This window comes from Vidua chalybeata, chromosome 3, assembly GCF_026979565.1.
Source record: "Vidua chalybeata isolate OUT-0048 chromosome 3, bVidCha1 merged haplotype, whole genome shotgun sequence".
NCBI lineage: Eukaryota > Metazoa > Chordata > Aves > Passeriformes > Viduidae > Vidua > Vidua chalybeata.
In genome coordinates, this window is record NC_071532.1 from 89,751,884 (window position 1) to 89,773,944 (window position 22,061).

General features: G+C 39.0%; 1 protein-coding gene across 2 annotated transcripts in view; it reads right to left on the minus strand.

The window, feature by feature from the left end:
* Positions 1-21,446, minus strand: part of MLIP (muscular LMNA interacting protein) — a 103,677-nt gene extending 82,231 nt beyond the window's left edge. The window contains exon 1 of one of the 2 annotated variants that reach the window (XM_053938475.1): positions 21,384-21,446. In XM_053938475.1, the coding sequence (XP_053794450.1) occupies positions 21,384-21,446 (63 nt within the window). Of the gene's footprint in view, positions 1-13,127; positions 13,189-21,383 lie in introns of those variants that run through there. The other variant, XM_053938476.1, reaches the window with a different exon arrangement.
* Positions 21,447-22,061: the final 615 nt, after the last annotated feature.

The following is a 22,061-nucleotide window of genomic DNA, read 5'->3' on the forward strand; positions in this document are numbered from 1 at the left end:
CTGTCCAGATTTTTGCTTTACCTTAGGCAATGTAGAATTTTTTCCTAGAGAATTACATTTTCTCTGTACAAAACAGCCCAAGAAAAATTTTTAAAAACTACTGCCAATGACATCTGATTTCAGCTCAATGAATGCAAGCACAAAGGAAATTAGGTTAATCTGACACCAGGGGCAATGAGTCAGAGTATCTGGTTTAGTCATACAGGTACAAAGTGGGTTCACCTGCTATAGGTACCATGGTCAGTACCTTTGATAAGTACCATGGATTTAATTTCTGTCTGTGTCACTACATTTCTATAGTACATATATATCACTCCAACAACAACCCTCTCTCTTCCTACAAATGTCCTTCTTTATTTGTAGACAGAGTGTCCTTTGTAAAGTTACTCTTGTTTAAATGAGAAAACCTGTTTTGTCTGTAAAGATTTTATATTGCAAGGCCTTTTTTCCCTAGAACTGAATTTTTTTGCATTATGATTTTCTAACAGAAATGGAAAGCTATATGAGGACAATCAACTGGTTCATCTGTTGCTATAATTTCAGTTAATTCTTGCAAGAATTGTTGCAGAGTTCCTGCATAATTTTACTGCTTTAATTCATACGCAACAGAGTATTTACACTCTGAAATTATGCAAAATTCAAGCAATGGAAGTGGGATATTTCCACATATTTCTGTCTTGCACTTTCATGACAAAGACATAGAAAACTTTTCTGCAGCCTAAGTGAAGCTTTCATTGATTATTTGAAGGCAGATACACTGACTGCATCTGTGATGATCAGTGAATACATAGTAGTTAAATAATTTCCATCTCCTTCTGACAAATGAATACCAGGTGAAGAACATTTATTAAGTATATGCAAATCATCCCATTAGCAGATTTTTTTTCTCCACATTTCTTAATTCTATTTTCCCAAAACACAATAGAGTTGCCAAGGAAAATACAGATAATTACCTTTATCCTACAGCCCCTTTTTTTTTTTTTTTTTTTTTTTAAGGTGTGATTGCCCTCTCTCAGGGCATGTTACGTCTCTTCACAATTTTTTTCTTTCCTGACTAGTAACTACTAAATCAGAGACTGTCCTGAATTCACAAACACGGCAAGGAGAGTAACCTCCCAGGAGTATTTGACAATTCAATAAAGGAATCACCAAGCCTTGTGGATCAATGCCACTGCAGTGGTGATGTCTAAATGGCAGCATTCCCTATGAGGAAGGAGTTGTGGTTATTACAACCTGGAGACTGCTGTACTTAAACTCACATAATTAACAGTACAAATTGAATGTTCTTCTGACCATTTGATCCTTTATTGTTCAAGAGAGAAACACAAGCAGAGCCTTGCCCGATGTACCAGAAAGAATATATAGGGTGTAATAGAATATTAAAAGAGGTTGTGGGAAAAAATAGCTTCAGAAAACATGAAGAAAAGACAAGAGTGTGTAAGATAATAAATGCCTGACATACTTAACATGCTGAAAATACTCTTCCAGACTGGAATCCTCTCTGCTATCGATCAAAAACAGCGGTTCTTAATATAGCCTAACACTTTCCAGAGGAGTAGGAATGACAATGGTTGCTTCTTGGGGCTGTGCCCAGATTTCAGTCTACATTTTCACTTGTCTATATCTTGAAATTCACATCTATAATTTTAGTGTGCCTGCTGATACCTCTGTTTCACATCAAATATAACTCTGAGCAATGAATTAAATGAATTGACAGACAAAAAAATAGCATTGCAATACTATGAAAAGCCAAAGTTTCTGCAAACTTAAAGGGACATTTCCTATACAGACAGTTAAGGAAACATAGGTATTTACCAAATCTACATGTGAGATTGTTCAAGGCTCCATTATAGCCAAAGGAGAGATATCAGACACTTATTAGAGTGAAGAAGGCATCTAAACTACATCAGAGAATAATGCCCAAGAAGTCCCTACTTCCTTCTGCCGACTGCAACAGGAGCCTCAACAACCTCTTCAGATGTAAATGCAGCTGTCTAAATTCAGGAGAGATGAATGACAGCCTATTGATTAACCCTGTTAGCTAAAATAAGAATTTCTAAATTACAGATTTTAGGGAATGAAAACCAGGTATTTGAGGCAAGGTTAGACTCTGAATTAGTAGGAGAAAAATGACTGTAACTTGGGGTCTACCCATTCTCTCTTCTTCTGAAGACTAGCAAGTAAAATATTGAAATCATCCGTAGGTCTCAAACATCTAGAGCCTACCTTCCACATCCAAAGTTCATAGCATAGGTCTTGAATAAATTTTAAACAGTAGTCTGATACTTTCTTTACAATTTCTGCATTGAAATATCATGCTGACACCTGGAATTTTAGTGGGAATGAATGCTGAAATGCCAGCACTATCATGAAATAGGTCCAAAGGTCTTTTTTTGTTTGTTTGTTTGTTTTTTGAAGAAAGCTTAATGCTAGAATGCCAGAAAGCACAATTAGGAACTAAACATCATTTGCTGTTAGTTACTGAAACTGCATAACCAGGATAAGTCAAATGCTAGAGGTTCTTGAAGCTTACTTAGGCGGCTCAGTCTAGGGTTGTTTACATCTTTGAATAAATTTTTCTCTCATATTTGCCTATTAGAAAATTGTAAAAATCAAAATACAGTTTCCAATTACATAGTGGAATCAAACTCAATGGATTTGGCATCAGGAGCAGGAAAGACTTGACATCAGAAGGGCAACATCAAACACAAGGCAGCATGTTTGTGCCAATGTTCAGTGTGGCAGCAATAGATTCCTCAGCCATCGGGGACATCAAATGTTTGGAATTGATTTAAGATGGCAAGCTCTCAATTAAAGGCACACCACCAAGGCACCTGCAAGCTGAGGCCCACTATCTCCCAGGTGCAGAGACCAGCTCTCCTCTTCCCTTGGTCCTGGGATCATCTCTTATTCCTCAACATGGCACACCATGTGCTTGTGATGATAACATTTACCTGCCACCTTGCTTTAGTTAAAGGAGCAAAGTGTTTTTTTTCACATTGCCTTGTTTTTTTTGTCTGTTCTCTTTTCCTCCCATTTGCTAGCTGCCAAACAGACACAAGGTAGCATTAATCAAAATGTTCTGGGTGACCTTTGGAGAGACACTGTGCTGGGAGCCCTCTTCACAATCTAAATGAAACACATCATCCAAGGAATGGGCTCTATTGAGGTTACAGACAATTTCACAAAAAAAAAAAAATTGTGGGCACACCATGATGTCAGGCATTAAGGAAAAAAGCCCTTTTTTCCTTAAGAGTATTAATTGCATAAAACCTCCTTGCCATTTCCATCTGTACTGCAAAAGCACCTTAGCTAGTGCCCAAAGGGTTTGGCTACCATCTGCCCTAAGAGTGTCTGAGGAAGGACAGCAAGTAAAATGCATTTTACCAGCCTATTATATGATGAATAATTCATAAAGCAGTTTTTTCCCAGGATAATGTATATTTCCATTCACTTTTTCTACAGTGAATGACCTCCCCAAAAGCAATATTCATCCGACCAAATGCAGAGGTGTCCAGAACAGAAATCTACATCTAAGCCATGTTCTCTTTCCATGCAATAGAGAGGAATTGGCACTTCTGAGATGCAGTCCATCCTACTCAAAGGTAAATGTTTAATATAGTTCAGATTAATCATAGTCTCTTTTTTTTAACTGATATAAAAAAATCAATTAGTTTCTCACTCAGATGCACATTATAGACATCTCAAAGAGGAGATATCATTCCTGTCTAAGCAACATTAGTTGGACCATTCATGCACAAGATTCCCTGTAAATATGAGCTAGTGGGTACCTAGAACAAGACTATTACTACTGTAATAGTGAATAGAAAAAACAGATCTGTATAAAGCTAAGTTTCTACTACAATGTCATGGATTTTTGGGATAAGAACAAAATTGCCATGAGGCACCACATGAATTTATCATACAAACAAAAGTGGCAGTTTTAATAAAATATACATAATTATTATGAAACATGAACCTCAAGTAACAGTCAAAGACAGAGCTCTGAGATAGATGGACTGGATCTCCAATTCAGCCATCCATTCTTGTTTTCTGACCTCATATTGCCAACACTGTTCTCACAGCAGTGAACCAAGCAAGGAATATTATAGTCCTACCTCACACATACCATTTTTTTCCAGGATTAACAAATGCAGGTTAAGCCTCAGTTTTACACCAGGAGCACCCAAAGCACAAACAAAAAATGCAAGCCATGACCTTACCTGCTTTCACAATATTACTTCAAAACATTTGTGCTTGGTCCAATCCTCCATTCCTGATACATTATTTCACTAGAGATATTTACTGGTGAGAAGACTTAGTGTTGGAGCCAAACACCTACTTGATATTATCCATTCTGTCATCAACATGTCTCATCAGCAGTAGTCTCATCTTCCATTCTTTTGAGCAAAGTTGAAAAAGTGCTTTAAAAAGCAGCAGAATTTGACTGTAGAGTGTTTTTCTGGGGAACTCAAATCTTAGCCTGTGACCAATGCTGCTAATTGAATTTTTACCTCCATCTTTTTAGGGGAGAACCCAAACAGTAAGAGACGAAGTTGCTTTTTGTTTCTTCTTACTACATTGTACCTTGTTCCTTTTTTTTTTCATAGCAGTGAAACACCAAACTATGGCTCAAAACCCTCTTCTTAAGCATTTTAACTATTTTCTGAAGGATCAGACACATGGGGATTTCCCAATAATATTTTGGAGCTCAGTAGTGAACTATCATTGCAATACAAAATAAGCTCTGACCTGTTTGTGATAAAAAATATTTTACATATGACATTCTTTTTCCTTCTGTCCAAACATTCCATTTTCCTTTTACTTTTAAATTAGCCATCAGGCTAACTACTGTATTTCAGCAATCACTGCTGCTATGCATTACCAAATATGAACTCTTATGCCAAGCTGAAGGAGACACATATCCGTTATATTAAATACATCTCCTTCGTGACTGAAAGAATTATGTTAGGGAAGAAAAACTGTCATATAATGAAATGCTAACTCAATTTCTTTTGAGCACTTTCAAATCCACACTGCAGAAAAGAAAAATTTAAAAATCCAAGTAACGACAGGAATCATACATATTTTCTGCACTAAGTAACTACCATTCCCTTCATCCCATTCTACTCCAGAGAAAAATGAATTACTATTATCTTCCAGTACAATTAGCGTAAATTAGTTATTTCAAAACTGTCTTGAAATAGACAGACATACGCACACACACATACCCTAACAGGAATATTAAAATGCTGCTAAAACCAGGAAATAGTTACAAGTGTTTTCAAGAAAATGCTTTTAAAAAAAAGGTTTGTGTGTGTTTGAGGGCTTTCCCCCAAATTTTACCTGTTTCTTGCAGCCAAGTCTGTATAGAGAGCCCATAATAACAGGCAGGAATAGGGACTATATCAGTATGCAAGCCAGCTGTCTGGATAAACCTGCATTCTCTGGTGGTAAGCTTTAAAAAAAATCTGTAATGTTTGGGGCCTTGTTGCATTTTTTTTTTCAATCAAAACAAAATGGTATATAATCAAAACTGGCTGCATTTGTAGAAAAGGAGCCACATAAAGCTGAGCATTGGCAATTAACAGTGCAAGTGCTTTTCCTAAAGGGACATACAGTCAGTGTTTACACTCATCTCAGTATTAGCAGCCAGACACACAGTGCTTAAAACAATCATTTTCATGGAGTTATCAAAATTTTCAACTGCAAACTCTAGTCCCTATGGATACGAAATCACAGAAGCAATCCAAACAAAATCAGTGGAGCAGTGCTGCTAATGAAGTGTGTGCACAGATCTACACAAAGTCGTAGTCCTAAGTATTTATCAGAGAGAAACAGGTGCCAACCAGATGCCAAAAAAAAAAAAAATAATATGTCAGAAATTAATAGCAGTCAGTCTGTTGTTCCTGCAAGTGACAGAAGACAACCAAAATGAAAATAAAGGAACCAAAACTTTGTAAGAGCCCACAAGCCACAAGGGCAACCACACAATCTAATTTATGTTATCTGATATTACTTCAGGCTTCCTAATGCTGAAAAAATACAAGGTTATCTCTACACTCAAATAAAGAACCAACCATGGGACTGCAGAACACTGCAAAGCTGTAAAAGGACAATTCTTGTTATAATGCCCAAAGCTCCTGCCAGGCTGGAGCACAGCAGCTGCCTCACGTGCCTGGAGTGCCGCGAGCAGGAGTGCCACAAATCCTGTAAACACTTCAGAAAATACAGGAGAACAAGAGGTCAACCAAAGATGTGACACACTGCCTAGTGCTGTCGAGTGAGAAGGGAACCACGTCACTGAAAGAGTAGCAGCAAAGGAGGATTGTCTGCAACGCTGGAGAGATATTAACCATAGAAATATGGTTAGCAAAATAAATCAAGAAAAGAGCTGAAGCATTCTCACTTTAAGATATGATGCAAAGTATCACTCCCGGATTTCTGAGTAGAAATATATCTTCTAGTTATACAGCAGATGCAGGATATAAAATCTTCTGTATACCCATCTACATTTATTTCTATGGATCAGGACAAAAACAATTTATTAAGACTGAGTTACGAGTGCAGTCGAGTGTTTTATATAAAGTGCCGGAGGGAAAGGAGAGAAATCTTGTTTACAGTTCAGCTAGGCTCAGGTATGAAAATCAATGGCAAAACGTGTTTGTACAGAAGGAAAAGAGGGTTTTTCCCCTAGTATCAGCATCAACCCACGTGGAAAACTGTGCTGATGAAGCCAGCAAGAAAAATGCAATAAGTTTTAGTCTCCCTACTGAAAGCCTTTATCCTGTAATATGTGAAAAAACGCAACTAAACTTTTTCATGGAAGAAGCTTGTAAGTGTCTAGTGGGGAATTAACAGATGTTGGGAGAATCACTTTACCAATGCAAAGGGTTGCTATAAACACATTAGCAGAGGGAGTTTCTGCTGTTGAGCCATAACTTAGAAGATATTTACAGGTGTTCTCACTCACAAGTAATCTGTGAATTCTACACAGTTATTTACCAAAAGTGTGAGGAAACTTAATAGTAGGTACAAATGATGGAATTATTACATTGACAAATAAAATACAGCTAGTCACACATTAATTATTAAAAGATAAGCTTGCTGAAAATTCAGCCCAACACATCCCCTATTTTTCATTCTCCATCTCTATTTCCATGTTTCTTGAACTTTTTTAATTCACACATATCTATTTAATTCTCACTGTCACCATCTTGTAGTCTTTTTTAACTCCATTTTTCAAAAGTAATTACCTTTTTTTCCCCTTTTCTTTAATTTCTCCCATTTCAGGGAGAATTACTTTTATTACTTTTTTTCCACATTCTTTTATTAATTTTTAGGACTCCCTGCCTCTCCTGTCTTATTATCAGCTTTCTTCTCAAATCTTGTCTAATGTTTGTATTACAACCATGTCTATGGTGCGCAGGACTAAAAAGGTTTGTGGCGCATGCCACACTTTGCCATAGCAGCAGTGAGTGCAAAGAGCCCCCCAGACTCACCCCATTTCTTACTTCACCAGTACTTTTCCCTGCAGCACTGATTTTACTGACATATGCAGCAAAGAGTAAAATGCTTTTGTTAAGTCCCATTGCTTCAGGAAACAATGAAGTGATGAAGCTCCCTACCAAAACCAATTTAGTAACTCAAAATAGCACTTATGCTTCTCCCAGGTTCAACTTTGCAACCCTTACTCCCTCTCCATTAAATATTTATCCCTCTTCCACACCTGTAAACTCACATGTGCCTAAATATGGGGATAAAACATCCTTAGGTACCCATGCTACCACTGCTGCTTATCCAAAGCTGTTACTGCCTTGGCTCAGCTCAACATCCACCTGGATGCTCATCTCACACCCAAAGCCAGACTGGGATTTTTTACTCAGGTAGCAGAGCCCACATCTCCTGACAGGCAGCAGCCATGCTTGGGAAAAGCAGCATTATGAAAGCCAGAGGTGTTTCTGCCAGGGGAGTGCTGCTGTTCAGCTGGAGGACGACAGGAAGGGATTACACACCACAATAAAGGACCAAAAAATGTGCAATTAAGAGGTGATAACATAATCAAACAAATTTGAAAAGTAACTGGCTGGTGCAAATAAACTTCACTGAGATATAATTCATTGTCCTGTGTCTATTTTAAAAGTTAAAAAGTGCCTTTCAATTTCTCTGTGGGTTAATAGTCCCAAAAACCTCGAGTACTTGCCATTCCACAAAATACCTAGCCAGTCACTTCAGTGGAATTCTAAAGAACTGATTTCAGCACACAGCTAAGAGACATAAATATACTTTCTGATTATTTTTCTGTCAGGTATGTTCATTCCTCTGAAATGGAAGTAACAGCACAGAAAACATTTTAAACTTATTATATAATTATGGTTTTAAAACTTCATTAGAACTGCTTTAAAGCATGCTTCATTTTCCAGCACAAAAACATTGCAAATTATGGAAATAACTTTCTGTTCATGAAATCTGCGTATTTTTAATTACACACATTTAATTAGAGAAGTATTTGTTGAATTCAAGAATATAACAGTTTGGGATGTTTATTCATGCATCAGATGGGAAAAAATAAGTTGGTCATAGTCTTCTGAAGATTGCTTCAAGATCACTTGAATTCATGCCTTTTCCACATATTCAATAGCAGCTTAAAGCAAACATCTGAACTGGAAAAACATTTACAAAGAACTCATATGAAGAATTTAGTACACAATAGCATGTGCAGTGTGTTCTGCAGATAAATAGTCATTGGTTACTCCTAACCTTGAGCTAAAAGGCCCTGATTTGGATGATTCATGGGTGAAATTGCAACATACATAGAAAATTACAATATTTGTAATGCTAATGATGATGCAAATATTATTAATATTTATGCAATGATTTTGATTCTCCACTGGTTTCCACAACAATCATTTGGAATTCAAGTATTATCTGATTCCTTTTATGTTCGCTAAGTTGGAGTACTGAAATCCTTCTCACAATTTCCTCCACTTCCCAGATAAAAAAAGAATATTTGGCTAGGATACTTCCCAGAATGGCCCGATTTTCTCAGAAGCAGGCACAGTCACACTGAACAAGTTCTGGTCTCTTCTTTTGAAAGGAAAAGTTGGTGCACTGAACTCAGAAGCATCCAATAATGCTAAAAATACCTTTGCATTCTGCTTCAAAAGCGAAAGCTGGTTTTACAAAACAGCTTATCAACTCCCTTCACACTTTTTGCTGCAAATTCTGTCCCATACCTGCATGTCCCACACCTGAAAATACAAAACCACTGCTCTTCATTGTTTGGAATCTCTTCTGTAGGGCATGTTTCAGATATGCCACACTGATCATCACTTTTCATATAATATACTCTGTTTGCAAGTAGACATACACACATTAATAACAGATTTACTGGAAAATCACCATCTGCTCACTCACACATTGATTAAAAGTGGCTATCTGTTTATATATAAATAAATATTAATTTATTTTATATATAATATCTTTTATGTCAGTGAGTAGCCCTCTAAATCATTTGTATGTGATGAAAATTTGATAAATTCTTGGACTACACATGTTAGCTGCTGGATATCCATTTAGAATTGCACCCTCTCACAGACATCAAAAATAGGGTAGCTACAATATAAGATAATCTCTGCACTTACAAAGGAAGACAAACAGCTATCAAACTGAATCATTGCCACCCTGAGATAGCTCAGTGAGATAACTACTGTAACTATTTATGTTTTATACAAAAGGCATTATTTCAAATATAATTCCATTATTGGAACAAATTGTTCCCATTTAAGGAATCTGAAAGAAGGCAACTATCTCCTGCATTAAAGAAGGAACATCTAAACCTGTAAGATCTTGCATGAGAAATAGTAAAAAACCCAGAACAAAAAGAACATTAATTGGAAAATTCTAATATACCATTTCATAGACAAATAATGTTTACAAGAAATCTACAATACACAATGAATATAACAGAATATAAGTAATTCTGTTCTTAATAGAGTTTCCTATCAAGAAACTCCAACATAGGAACAGTAAAAAGATTCCTTCAGAATATGGGGGTCAACATTTCAAATAAGATTTGAATTTTGAGGAATATGTAATATTGCTACATCAAAAGATATGCTGAAAGTCTTCATCAGCACATGTCAAAGCATATCCTAATTCTGCAATGCCCAATCTCACACTCCTCCCAAGACATACACTGCCCAGAGCATCATGAAAATTATTTCCATACTTTTACATGACACTCATATCTGCAGTACTTGAGCACTTCATAGAGGCAGTGCTCCTAGAAGTCATGCAGTCTGACCAATCACTTCTTAAAAATTACTAATATCGACAAATTTAGCTGCTTTTAAGAAACTAGTTTAAGTTGTCCCTAGTAATTTGCAGAGTGTTACCCACACACTTGCTGGCAGGGGGTAACTTCCGAGAGCACTTTGCAGTATGCAGAACCATTTTATGGACACATCCCTTTGATTGTCATTACGTGGAAGGGTGAAAATGACAACTTTCCCTTTCTTTGGACATCTCAACCATTTGACTTAGATTTTCTACAGATGTCAAGAAGCACATGTTCTGAAAAAAACGCAAAAATATTCAATTGGAAACAGAAGGATGAAATATTAGGGTTTGTTTTACCACATTTTACTTACACTACCATGGTGGATAACTACTCTTTTTATATAAAAGAGTATACTGTATACTAATCTAGTTGGTCATGGTGATTCCTAAGCAAAATCACCATTGGAGAACAAAGAAATAGCCTGTAATCCTGTTATTGACACTTTTATGATAACACTTATGAATAAAAAAAAGCAAATAAAACAACGTGAAAATCAAATTTACTCTGATAATCCTATTTCCCAAACTTTAAAGTGCACTGGAGCCTCTGAAAGCCCCAGGCAATCCATCATACGATGCAGCCCTGTGTCACCACAAGTCATTGGAGGCGCACAGCCCTGACTTCTAAGACTTAAAAACTGGGAAGGAACTGAAAGTCATTACAGAAATCATTTATCGTTATAATCCTTCAGCACATACACTTTATTTCACAGAAAAAGACATTGTAAACTAGAACATATTGTTATTAAGAATAAAATTAAATGAAGAAAGGAAAATCTTTCTTGTTAGATTTAGCTACTTCTCTCCCGACAAAAAAAAAAAATTACTTTTTAAAATTTTTTTTAATATGTAAATATCAGTGTCAATTCACCTAAAAGATTGTAAATAAGATTTCTGTAAGGAAAGCTGCTGTATTTTTAACTGAAATCTGTTCCATTACATTGGTGAAAACATGCTATATTAAAGAAAAGCAGAGAGAAAAACAAATCATGTCCTTTCCTCTGCCGGAATTTCAAACACAAAAACTTTGCATTTTGATTTTGTTGTCTCAGACTGAAAGAACTGAGTTTTGACTCAGGAGCTTTGCTAAGAATTACTCTTTGTCTGATTATCACTTAACTCAGTTGATGTTTCAAGTTTGATCTGGATATATTTCAAAGTGTGTTTACTAAAGAAGTACATTAAACCATTTAATTCTTGTTTGAGGCTGAAAAATCTAATGATGTTTTTCAAACATTCATTTTTTACAAAATCATCACAAACAGGTGTATTTCTAAGAAGGAGTAAAATGGTGATAAATGTACTGTCAGTAACATTTTATGAGATACATGGAGTTTCAATAAAAACAATTTAAAATCTATTCAACAGAGGAAAAATTTTTGATGGTTCTTCCCTGAATCTTCAGTTTTAAATGTTTAAAGCAAATCCTGTTGGTTCATTTCACAGCATTTAAAAACATATTTATAAAACACTATCATTTTCCCAAGTTTGGTTTCCAAATGTTCTTCAAAAACAAGAAACATGATACAGCAAAGAGAGAATGGCAGTGATTCAATTTCTGTCTCATAGAGAAAAATGTGAAATTGCTTTGGGGATTTCTGTCAGTTCTGGGGTAGGAATACATTCATTTGTGTACAATTCCAAGATATGGAAAGCTTCAACCAGTTACTTTCTACTTTTGAGAATGCTGAAAAAATTGAAAGTTGTTGAGCAAAATTAATTTTTCACCTACATTCAGCAAATTTGCTTTTGTTCCTTTTCCTCAAGAATGGATCTTTGTGACCAGGAAGGTACTAATATAGTAAAATTTCCATAAAAAATTATTTTGCAATATGTACTACAGGTCACCATCAGTTCTTTCAAAAAAGGTAACTGTTAACTCTCAAAAATTAAATATGAAATGCAGAAAGGTTTCCTGCATGACCTTCATGTTCAATCAAGAGTTGAAGCTCTGCTCCCTTAAAACAGAGAATTTAGAGCTGAGGGTAGTGCATCCCTCTAAAGGAGAAGCAACAGGAAGGAAAGGTTTTGAGTTCTAGAAACTAAGGACCACCAGACATTGCTCCATTTTCCATCCTGTTAGGAAGTAGCAGGTACTCACCGGTGCCTCATCATCAGTGTGTGGCACAAACTCATTCCACACAGTTTGTGTTTCTTCAGCCCACCTTTGCTAACCTCAGTGCAGCAGACTATATACTTAAAAAGTGAAATATAGGCTACCCTGCTCCAGCTTCTCCTCATCCAGTGGAATCTTCTTCTCAAGGAGAGATGAAAATAAGCCATCATCACTTGAGGGAGGCTTGATGCCTCCCTTAATGTGACTAGAGAAGCAGGCCATACAGAGGTAGGGCAGCACTTTTGTGAGATAAACATCCTTGTTCTGGTTTCTGGAGACAAGCAAACATAGCACAGTAAAAGTGTCAGAATGAGGTCTAGAAGCAGGAATGGACTGCCAACAAAAGGCCGACCCAGTAGAGAGGGATCAAGACCACCAAAGACCTCCAAATGCCCTCCAACCTGTTTCCAGAAGGATCTAGAAGAATGAACTGCATATGACAACTAACTTGCACAGAAAGTGAGACACAGCTCCAGAACAAAAACTTATCAATAAAAACTTATCAATAAAAACATACGCCAACAAAACCCAGGCACACATGTGATCCAGAACCCTGGACACCCCTGTTGCATCATGGGCTGCATTTAGTTAGGAATTTTAATAATGTTAGTTAGTCGGTTCTGTGTACCCCCATGTTTCCCCCCGCGATGGTTTGCTCCAGGTCACTCACCATTGGAGCTTCCCATGTCAGTCTTGGAACCACCCCCTGTTCATTCCTGAAACTTCCATGCTGGTCATCCCATCCCCACAATCCCAGAACCCTCTATCCACCCCTGTCGTGTTCCCATTGGTTGCCATGATCCACGTCACTCCCCCATTGCCTGTCCCCATTGGGCGAGCGGGGCTTCCGCCCCTGTCTGCCCGCCCCCTATAAAACTCCATGCGCTCCTTTGTTCTGCCACCATCTTGTCCATATGGGTGCCAGGAACAGACGCTGCTCTCCACTGCAGCCACCACGCGGCAATAAGAGTTCTCCAGCCAACCGCAGGGCAGGGTGGTCATTCCTTCGCCTCTTTACCTCCTCCCAGCATCGGTTACACAATGCGGCAGCCCACGCGGAGGCTCAGCATTGGAGCCTCCGAACCAGCGGCTGCCCCGGACTCCTGGACGTTACGCAGAGCCTAGCCGGGCTTCCCGAGCCACCCGGGACCGGGAAAAAGAACGCAACGCCGCAGACCCCATCAGCAAGATTGAAGCTGGAGCCAGGACTGGTGATCTTTCTTTCTTTCCTTCTTTCTCTGTCTCTTTAATCTCTCTCTCCTCTTGCACCCTACTCCTTACTCAAAATCCACTGCAGTGTGTTTATACCATAAGGGACTAACACTCCAATTTCCATGCCATGTGTATAATTTACAAGTAAAACTTTGTAAGTTTTTGTAGACCCTCTGACTTTTGTAGTTCCTTTTCAACCACAGGCATCTGAGAATCTTGGGTGCCTCTTTCCCCTTAAGGAGAAATGTGGGACACCACATGCATGTTGTCCTCCAAGCCCAGCTTCATTAACATCCGCCTTCTTTATCCCTTCCATTAACCACTTCTCTCTTTTTATTCTGTACATCATCAAGTAGTTTGTCCTGGTTTCAGCTGGGATACAGTTCTTAGTAACACACTGATGTTTCAGTTTTTCCTAACTAGTGTTTACTCTAAATCAAGGACTTGTCAGTTTCCCTTGCTTTGCCAGGGAGCAGGTACCCAAGAAGCTGGGAGTGAGCACAGTCACAAGACCTGACCTGAACCAGCCAAAGCTATGAGCCATATCATGGAACACCATGCTCAGTACATGAACTGGGAGGAGTTGGTCAGGAGGAGCTGATTGCTGTTCAGGTGCAGGCTGGGCATTGGTCAGCAGGTGATGAGCAATTGTATCGTGCATCACGTGTCTTTGTTAGCTTTCATTCCTCTCTATTTCTCTGTTTCATTAATGTCATTATAATCACCATTTCACTTTGTTTCAATTATTAAACTTGTTAAACAGATAAACTTATTAAACAGATAAAAAATGTATTTATCTCAACCCACAAGTTTTACAGTTTTTTTATTCTCCTCCACAATGTGGAGTGGGAAAGGGGAAGGAGGGTGCAACTGTGTGGTACGTAATTGCTGTCTGGGGTTAAACCACAAAAATCTCTATTTTCAGGAATTCATACAAAAGCAAAAGATTTAATGCTGCCACTCTATTATTGAGTGCTTTCAGAATTCAAAGAACAGTGAATTGAAAACATTAGGCTTAAAATGCTGGAATGAGGATGCCTTAATGACAAGCACAGTCTCATTGTGTATCCGTACTAAATGTGTTAAAAGAGATTTGCTATAAGCATGTTTCATGACAAATGCTGTAGTGTAGTTCAAAATTAAAGAAATGCTTGGAAGGGACCTCCAAAAATCATTCACTCCAGCATATGGTTTCAACTTCAGACTACTGCCAAAGCAAGGCCATGATTTCATATGGTTAAGTCCTGAAAATTTCCCAGAGTGGATAGTCCACAAATTCCTTGGTTGTTCCGGTGCTGCACTGTATTTCTAATGAAAGAGCTTTTCCTAAAATTTATTCTGAATTTCAGTGTGAGCAGTGGACAGTGAACATCTTCACAAGTATCACCCATAACTTACACATTCCTGAGGAATATCTTTGGAAAAAATACTTTTTTTCTAAATAACAGTCTCCATAGCCAAACTTATTTCTGGAAATGGTCTGTCACTCATTATAACTGTCAGGTTATACCTGAGTATCACTCAGGGAAGTCTCAAACCAATACCACAGAAAAAAATTTCCATTTACCTGATTTCTAGAGAGTTTCATATGTAGAACTGTTTCCCAGAACTGCTTTAATTAATCAACATGGGCTCTCTCTCCATACTTACACTCTTTTTCTTGATGCCTCACCCAAAATTCAAGCACTTGAAATGCCCTGAGTGACTTTGTGGCAGCAATTGATGCAACTGTTACAGGGGTTCCTATCTTTCCTCACCCCAAAACATTAAAATGGACAATTGCTACTTGTTCATGAAAAGCCTCTTTTACCACAACATTCAAGACCATGCTGCACTCTTCTTCTGAACCCCTGTGTAATATTGTATGGTATTGTTTCACAAAATCTCCAACCAAAAATCACTGATGACACCTCTCCAAGATAGCTCTTTTCCCACGGATACAACCAAAGCCTACCTTAAATGTTCCAGCAGTGCCTCTGTAAGACTGGCATCAGCCTAAAGAAAAGGCAGCTCTTGCCTCATTGCATTTCTGTTCAGTGACAGTATTAGAAAGAAAGGCAGATTCAGTGCTTTCCACTTTCTTTTGTCCTGTTTAATGTCACATCAACAGTGCTAAAAATATGCTGCTACGTGCAGGCTCCAATTTATTCCCTCCTCCTCCTCCTTCTGGGTGATTGCTTGCTGACGTAATCCATGCCTCCACACAGGCAGGAATGCAGCTCCAGGTATGCAAGAGGAAATGCTGATCTTCTGGCTGGAGCTCTGCCTTGATCACTTTCCTACACCTGTATAGCAAGATGCAATTGCCACCATGTTACGGTCTTATTGCTGCAGCAACTACAAAGCCTGAGTCCTGATCTACAGAGCTCTAGGTTATTTGAAAGTTGCTCTTCTGAAGCAACTCTTTTTTGCCAAAGCTGCTGTAATTTGGGACAAAGTAGCACAAAATGCCTTAAGTGTGTCAACTCACCCACCTGAATTCAGCTACATGACAAAATCTGCCAGAGGAGGTCACACAGATACTCCACAGCAAGAACTAAAACCTTTCTCTTAGATAAACAGGAATAATTTAAATATATACTCATATAAAGCCTTCTCTGACCCTATACTTTTGTGTTTATTTAATTTTATATGTCATGAGATGAGCACAATACTCAAACTTCAGCACCGAATTATCAAATTGAGGAAAAGATTCAGTCCTATTTTTAGGACTTTCTTTCATGGGTAGGTGTGTTATTGCAGGACACAGAAGTAGAAAAGTCAAGGTGCAAAAAAAAAACTGTGAAGAAACTAAAACAAAAACTCACTTTACCTCTCATGTGTACTCTCTCACCTGAATGTAAATTGGCAGTCCAGCAGCCACCTTTGCTAGGGGAGAGAACAGGCAGAGAGGAGGAGGGGTTTCTGTTGGGCCTCTGTGTATGTGCCACCAGCTTCCTCATGGTGTGTAACCGGCTGAGGCACCTGAATGTTCTGCACTCTGGGCTGTACTGCTGTGCTTCTCCCCTCGGAATCCCTGCCATCCTCACATGCAGTGATTATCGCTGCCTCCCTCCCAGAAGAAAGACATGACCTTAGCAGTGCAGTTCCGTGCTCCCACACCACCGTCCTGGCTGGACGCGTACAAGGGTGGACGCCCTGAGCTCGGCACGGACACAGATACCTGATATAAGGAACCTACGGACCTGCCCCTCTCAGAGACTCCACGTTTCTTCCGTGGAGCAGCAAGAGCATCGCCCCCACCTCGACCTTTCCAGGCTCGCTCACCCCACCAGGAGGAGCGGCCCAGGGGCTGGTGTGTCACACGGGCTCGGCTCTTCTCCATGAGCAGACCCAGCTGTTCTTTGTTCCTCAGACACGGAGATTTCTGCTGTGCCAAAGATGATCCCGTTGTCCAGGGCTTTGACTCCCTGTATCTGCACAAACATTTGTTCTTCCCTCGGCTCCTTGTCCCTCCTTGTGGTCATCCACAGAGGCCTTAGCACAGGCCACAGCAGGACCTGCCTGGTGCACACCCAGAGGGAGCATGTCAGAGCACTGACCATGGGGTCCTGCTCCTGGCAAAGAAGCGACAGCCAAAGCCCAGGAGGAGTGCTGCCATCTCTGACACCAGCCCCCATGGCACAACAGGGAGGGTGACCTGGCAGAAGAGCTTCCATGGAGGCATGGCTGCACCCTGCGCTTCCTGCCCTGCCCACTCCCACCAGCCTCCACCCAGCTCTCTTATCTTCTGCTTTTCAAACAACCCTTCCCGTCACATACTCACTTCTCACCTGGTTTACACATTGTTAAATCAACAACAAAACCTGCAAGCAGGACCTGCCACCACCTCATTAGCCACCATCCTCATTCTGTCTGGGCTCCCTTAGGTGGCAAACTTCAGGAAACAGGCTGCCTTCTTCAAGGAATCTCTACTTCCCACATTTACCATGGAGAAAACTTGATATTAACAGGTCTTGTGATGTTGCTACCAGAGTACGAAGAATAACCATTGTTTCACTTCGGTGGGCTTGATCCAAACTGCCTTGCTCTGTATAAGCTCTAACCACAAAGTGTTTGTGAAAAGCAAATGCTAATTCTCTGAATGAAGTCCTGCAACCCTGTCATTCAAAACCTAACCTTAGTGCCTTTCCAAGGAGTGCAAGGCATCCTTTCTGATTCATATATCCATTTGGTTGATTTATTTTCTCTATAGAACTGTTCTTTATTGCTACTCCATGTAAGAAGAAAGTAAAGAGAAAAACCCTTATAATGCAAACTAAAGTACAAAGATTAAATGCTCCCCGTTAAACATACCAATGTAAACATTATTTTAAATGCAATAGTTTATGTGCTGCTGTTCATGGGGAGAGAACAGATCAAATAGGAAAGAGACAAGTGTGAAATATAATTAAAATAAATTTAAATAAGGCAATATGCATTAAGGCATCAGGACTTCAGAATGAAAAGAGACTGTTTTGAGGTGAGCCATTGTTTCAGTAGGGAAACTTTGGAATTACTGAGTCCTTCTGAGCTATCAAAGCTATGAAAAGGGAAAGTATGTCCATCTACTTAGTCCAATCTATTTTATAGTGAGTCATTCTATTTTCCCTTCACAAAATGGGCCCTCCATTATCTTCCATTCTCACAGTCAGCTCCACACAAAGACTCTCTTCAGGATTCTAGCTGCTGAGTCTTCCTCCAGGAAGCAAGGATAAGAATTCTTTAACAATAAATTTCACAAATATTACATGAAATAGCCTGAAGTGGTAGAGAATTTTATATTATTTATCTCATGCACAGTAAGCAGTGACTGTAAAGGTACAATACCACTTCATAAAACTGTGATGTTGTCTTCTATGTTAGATTCTGAGCATGAGCTGGTCTCTATTTGATTGACATGCTACAATCAGAGTATTTTCAGGATGACATAGACTTTGTTCTTTTGAAAATAGCTAGAAAATATTTGTAACAAGGCATACAGATCCAAGATTGGTTTTACACACACAAATACATATAGGTCATAGAACTACAACATTACAGAAATAACAGATATGGTGGGATAGCTCACATGGCTATAGTGCTGCAAGGGACACAGGCTCTTCAGAAAGGCAGAGAAAAGACAATCTCTGTGTGAAGCAGCAGCTAAAATGTGAAGAGCATTTGTACAGGTTTAACAGGGGTGGGTGAGTGCTTGTGGGTCAGGATCAGAGGAGGGGGCGGTGAGGGTGACATCGCAGTGGGACAGGGCTACAGACAGCATGGAAGGGGTGAGGAAGTGAAGAGTGCTCCTCACAACAATTTCCTTAAACAACTCAGGGAAGTATCTGGACTGCACACCCTGTTTGTTTGGTTTTTTTCACATGAGACTTAAGCTTTTGTGACACCTGCAGAGAACAAAATGGCATGGCACAAGCAATGCAGACAATATGTGCAGGGTGTCAAGGACTGCTTCTTGATGCAGGCACAGGATGGGCCAAGCAGTGTCATACACAGCTGGATCTGTTATTCACAAAAAAGGAAGAAAAGGCTGTGGATGGATTTACTCAGTGGCAGGCTTGGCTGTAGTGACGATGAAATAGTGAGGCCTAAGGCCTTGTGGGGAACTGAGGAAGGCAAGTGCCAAAACACACAACCTGGGCTTTAGGAAAACTGACCTCAGCCTATCCAGGAGCTGGTAAGTAGGATACTGTAGAAGGCAGCTCGGAAACACAGGGAATTTGGGAAAGCCATCATATCCTTGAAAAAAAATCTCTTCCACATGCAAGGCTGTTCATGATTCAGGAATACAAGCAGACTTATCAGGACACCAGCACAGCAAAACAGAGAGCTTGCAACTGAGGTGAAGTACAAAAAGGCAGCACAGGAGGTGGAAGCAGAATATGAAATAGTGCATGTATTTGCTCTACTGAAGTTAAATATGTGAACAGACACTCAAAACAGCATGTAGAAATAGTATCTGTACCACAGATTGACACTGCTCCCATGCAGTCAGTTGACCTGACCTGCATGTAACAAACAGTAAAGGATAGAATCAATAAAAATCCAGGAGATACAAAACTAGGGAAAAAATGTGGGGGCAAAGGGAAATCAATCTAGCAAACAGAAAGAAAGGCATTAAGACTAAACAGGCAGAGACAGTTTGAGGTGGAGCGTACAGGAGGCTGGGGCTCAGCTGGAAGGGGACAGGGAAGGGGCTGGGAGGACCAACCAGAGGCATTCCTCCGCTGTCAACAGAGTGCTGTGAAACCCCCTGAGCCTCTATCCCCTCATCTGAGCACCCACAGGAATGTGACCTGTCATTGCTAAGGGACATTCTCAGCTCAACGTGTTGGAAGGATTTAGTTTTGAAACTACTGAACAGTGTGTGACCTGACATGGGCGTTAGCATGGCTCCCATCAGCTGGGTCCCTGTGTGCTCCAATTTGCTGTTTTTAAAATTAGTAAATGATGCACACAAAGAAGGTCAACAGCAGATCATTAGTGTTCCAAATGAAGCACTCTGCATTTTAGAAAAGCCTTACTTAAGGTTGGCTGCTCAATTCTTTGTGCATGAGGGTATGGTCTGCAATTAGATAACCATACAGGCTGATTACATTGCTATGTATATTCTTTTTGCATGAGCTAGAACAAAATGTCAAAGGTTTTCTTTGAAACCTTCCCTGAAGATAAAGTGGATTTTATACTTATTTTTATGCTTTCCTTATATTTTATATATCAACCACAAATTGAAAATTAGGTCACTAATTAATTCTAAAAAATTAATTCATTAATTAATGAGAAAATGAACAATTAAAACAATAAATAATATTCCCATTAGAACTTAAGCAGTAAAGCTTTAGCAATGCTCTTTCAGATATTACTCTTTAGATAAATACTGCTTTTTTTAATAAAAAGTACTATAAGACCAAGTCATTATTTTCACTTTCAGTGCTTTCCTTATTTCCTACGCAATGCACCTTGCCTTGGTGAAGTGGTATTGAAAACTGTTAACTAACACACAAGCTTGCCAAAACTAATTTAACTGAGGCTGGTAGATGCCAACAACGTGATTAAACAGGAGTAAAAGTCAGCCCACTACAAAACCAAATCAATGCAAGACCAGCATTTTTAGCACCACAAGTGCTAAAAAATTCAGTGCTAATTTGTTTCTTAGTAAGAGTGATGACCACTTTTCAAAGCCAAGAATAAACTGCCCTTTTTGTGATATCAAGGAAAAAAAACCTCATTAGTGCAAGGCAAATTATAAATTGCATTGCAAGCCTCAGCTAATTAGGAATAAGCTGTGTTTTGACTGTTTTCACTTTCTCTTAATTTGTTTTGGTCACACCTTTTTTCAGTAAGTTTCAGACCCATTCCAGATACAAACAATTTCTTCTGCCATTTACTGATCTAAAGTTATGGAACATAATGTGCAAAGATATAGCCCCTTAAGAAAAATACAAAAAACCCCATTGATATTAGCTATCAGTTTGGCTTATGACAACAAAGTTTAACCAGATTTCAGTTTTTGCATTTCACATGCACACAAAATGAATTCACAAATTTCCATAATTTCCACAGAAATGCACTGTCTTAATTAATTTAATATACATTAATGAAGTTTTAATCTTCAAGGTCAGTGGTTAAAGGAAGCCAGGAAATACTCCTATAAAGTACAATGGATTATTTATTTTCCTGCTTATAACTACGCTTGAAAAGATTTAAAATATCAACATTTCTCAACATATCTTACCATTTGCTTTTCCTCTAAAGTTTCTCTTCCTGAGGCTTTGCTTTCATGTTTTCCTAGCTCCATTTCCCAGAGGAATAAAAATCACCTAATATCCTGAGCAGAAGTGATTCAACCTGACTACATGTTAGATATCCCTGTACTTTTGGAGTCAGGTCAGAAAAGTATCAGGAGCACTACACTGATTTCTGGTCAGCATGTGTTTCCATTTATAGCCATCGAAAATCCCCAAATAGAAGTGTGGAGAGAGGGCAGACAGCTGCCTCTGATAACAATAAACATTGGTTTGGTATCACAGCAGATTGTTCGGGATGGATTTTGGTTACTAGCCCCATTCACTCTCTCCTTTTTCCCCTCTATCCCAAAAGCTCATATGAAAAAAGCCCATGAACATTAATAGCTATGTCTCAGTAGCACTAACTTCAGTTCACAGAGATTATTAAGCAAGCAAAATAATGAATGTAATTCACTGGCACCACATGTGCTATGTCAAGACAAAAGTGTAGAGAAAAGCACTTTAAAACAGTGCTTTACCATAACTATTGGTCTTTCTCCTGTTGAGTGTTTGGGATGGAGCTATCCCCACATTCCCTCAAGTGGAGAGTACTCTCCTATCCTAATATCAGAATGACACCTTGCACTTTTGAAATGCAGGAGGAATTGCTAAACTTACAGGCAAGC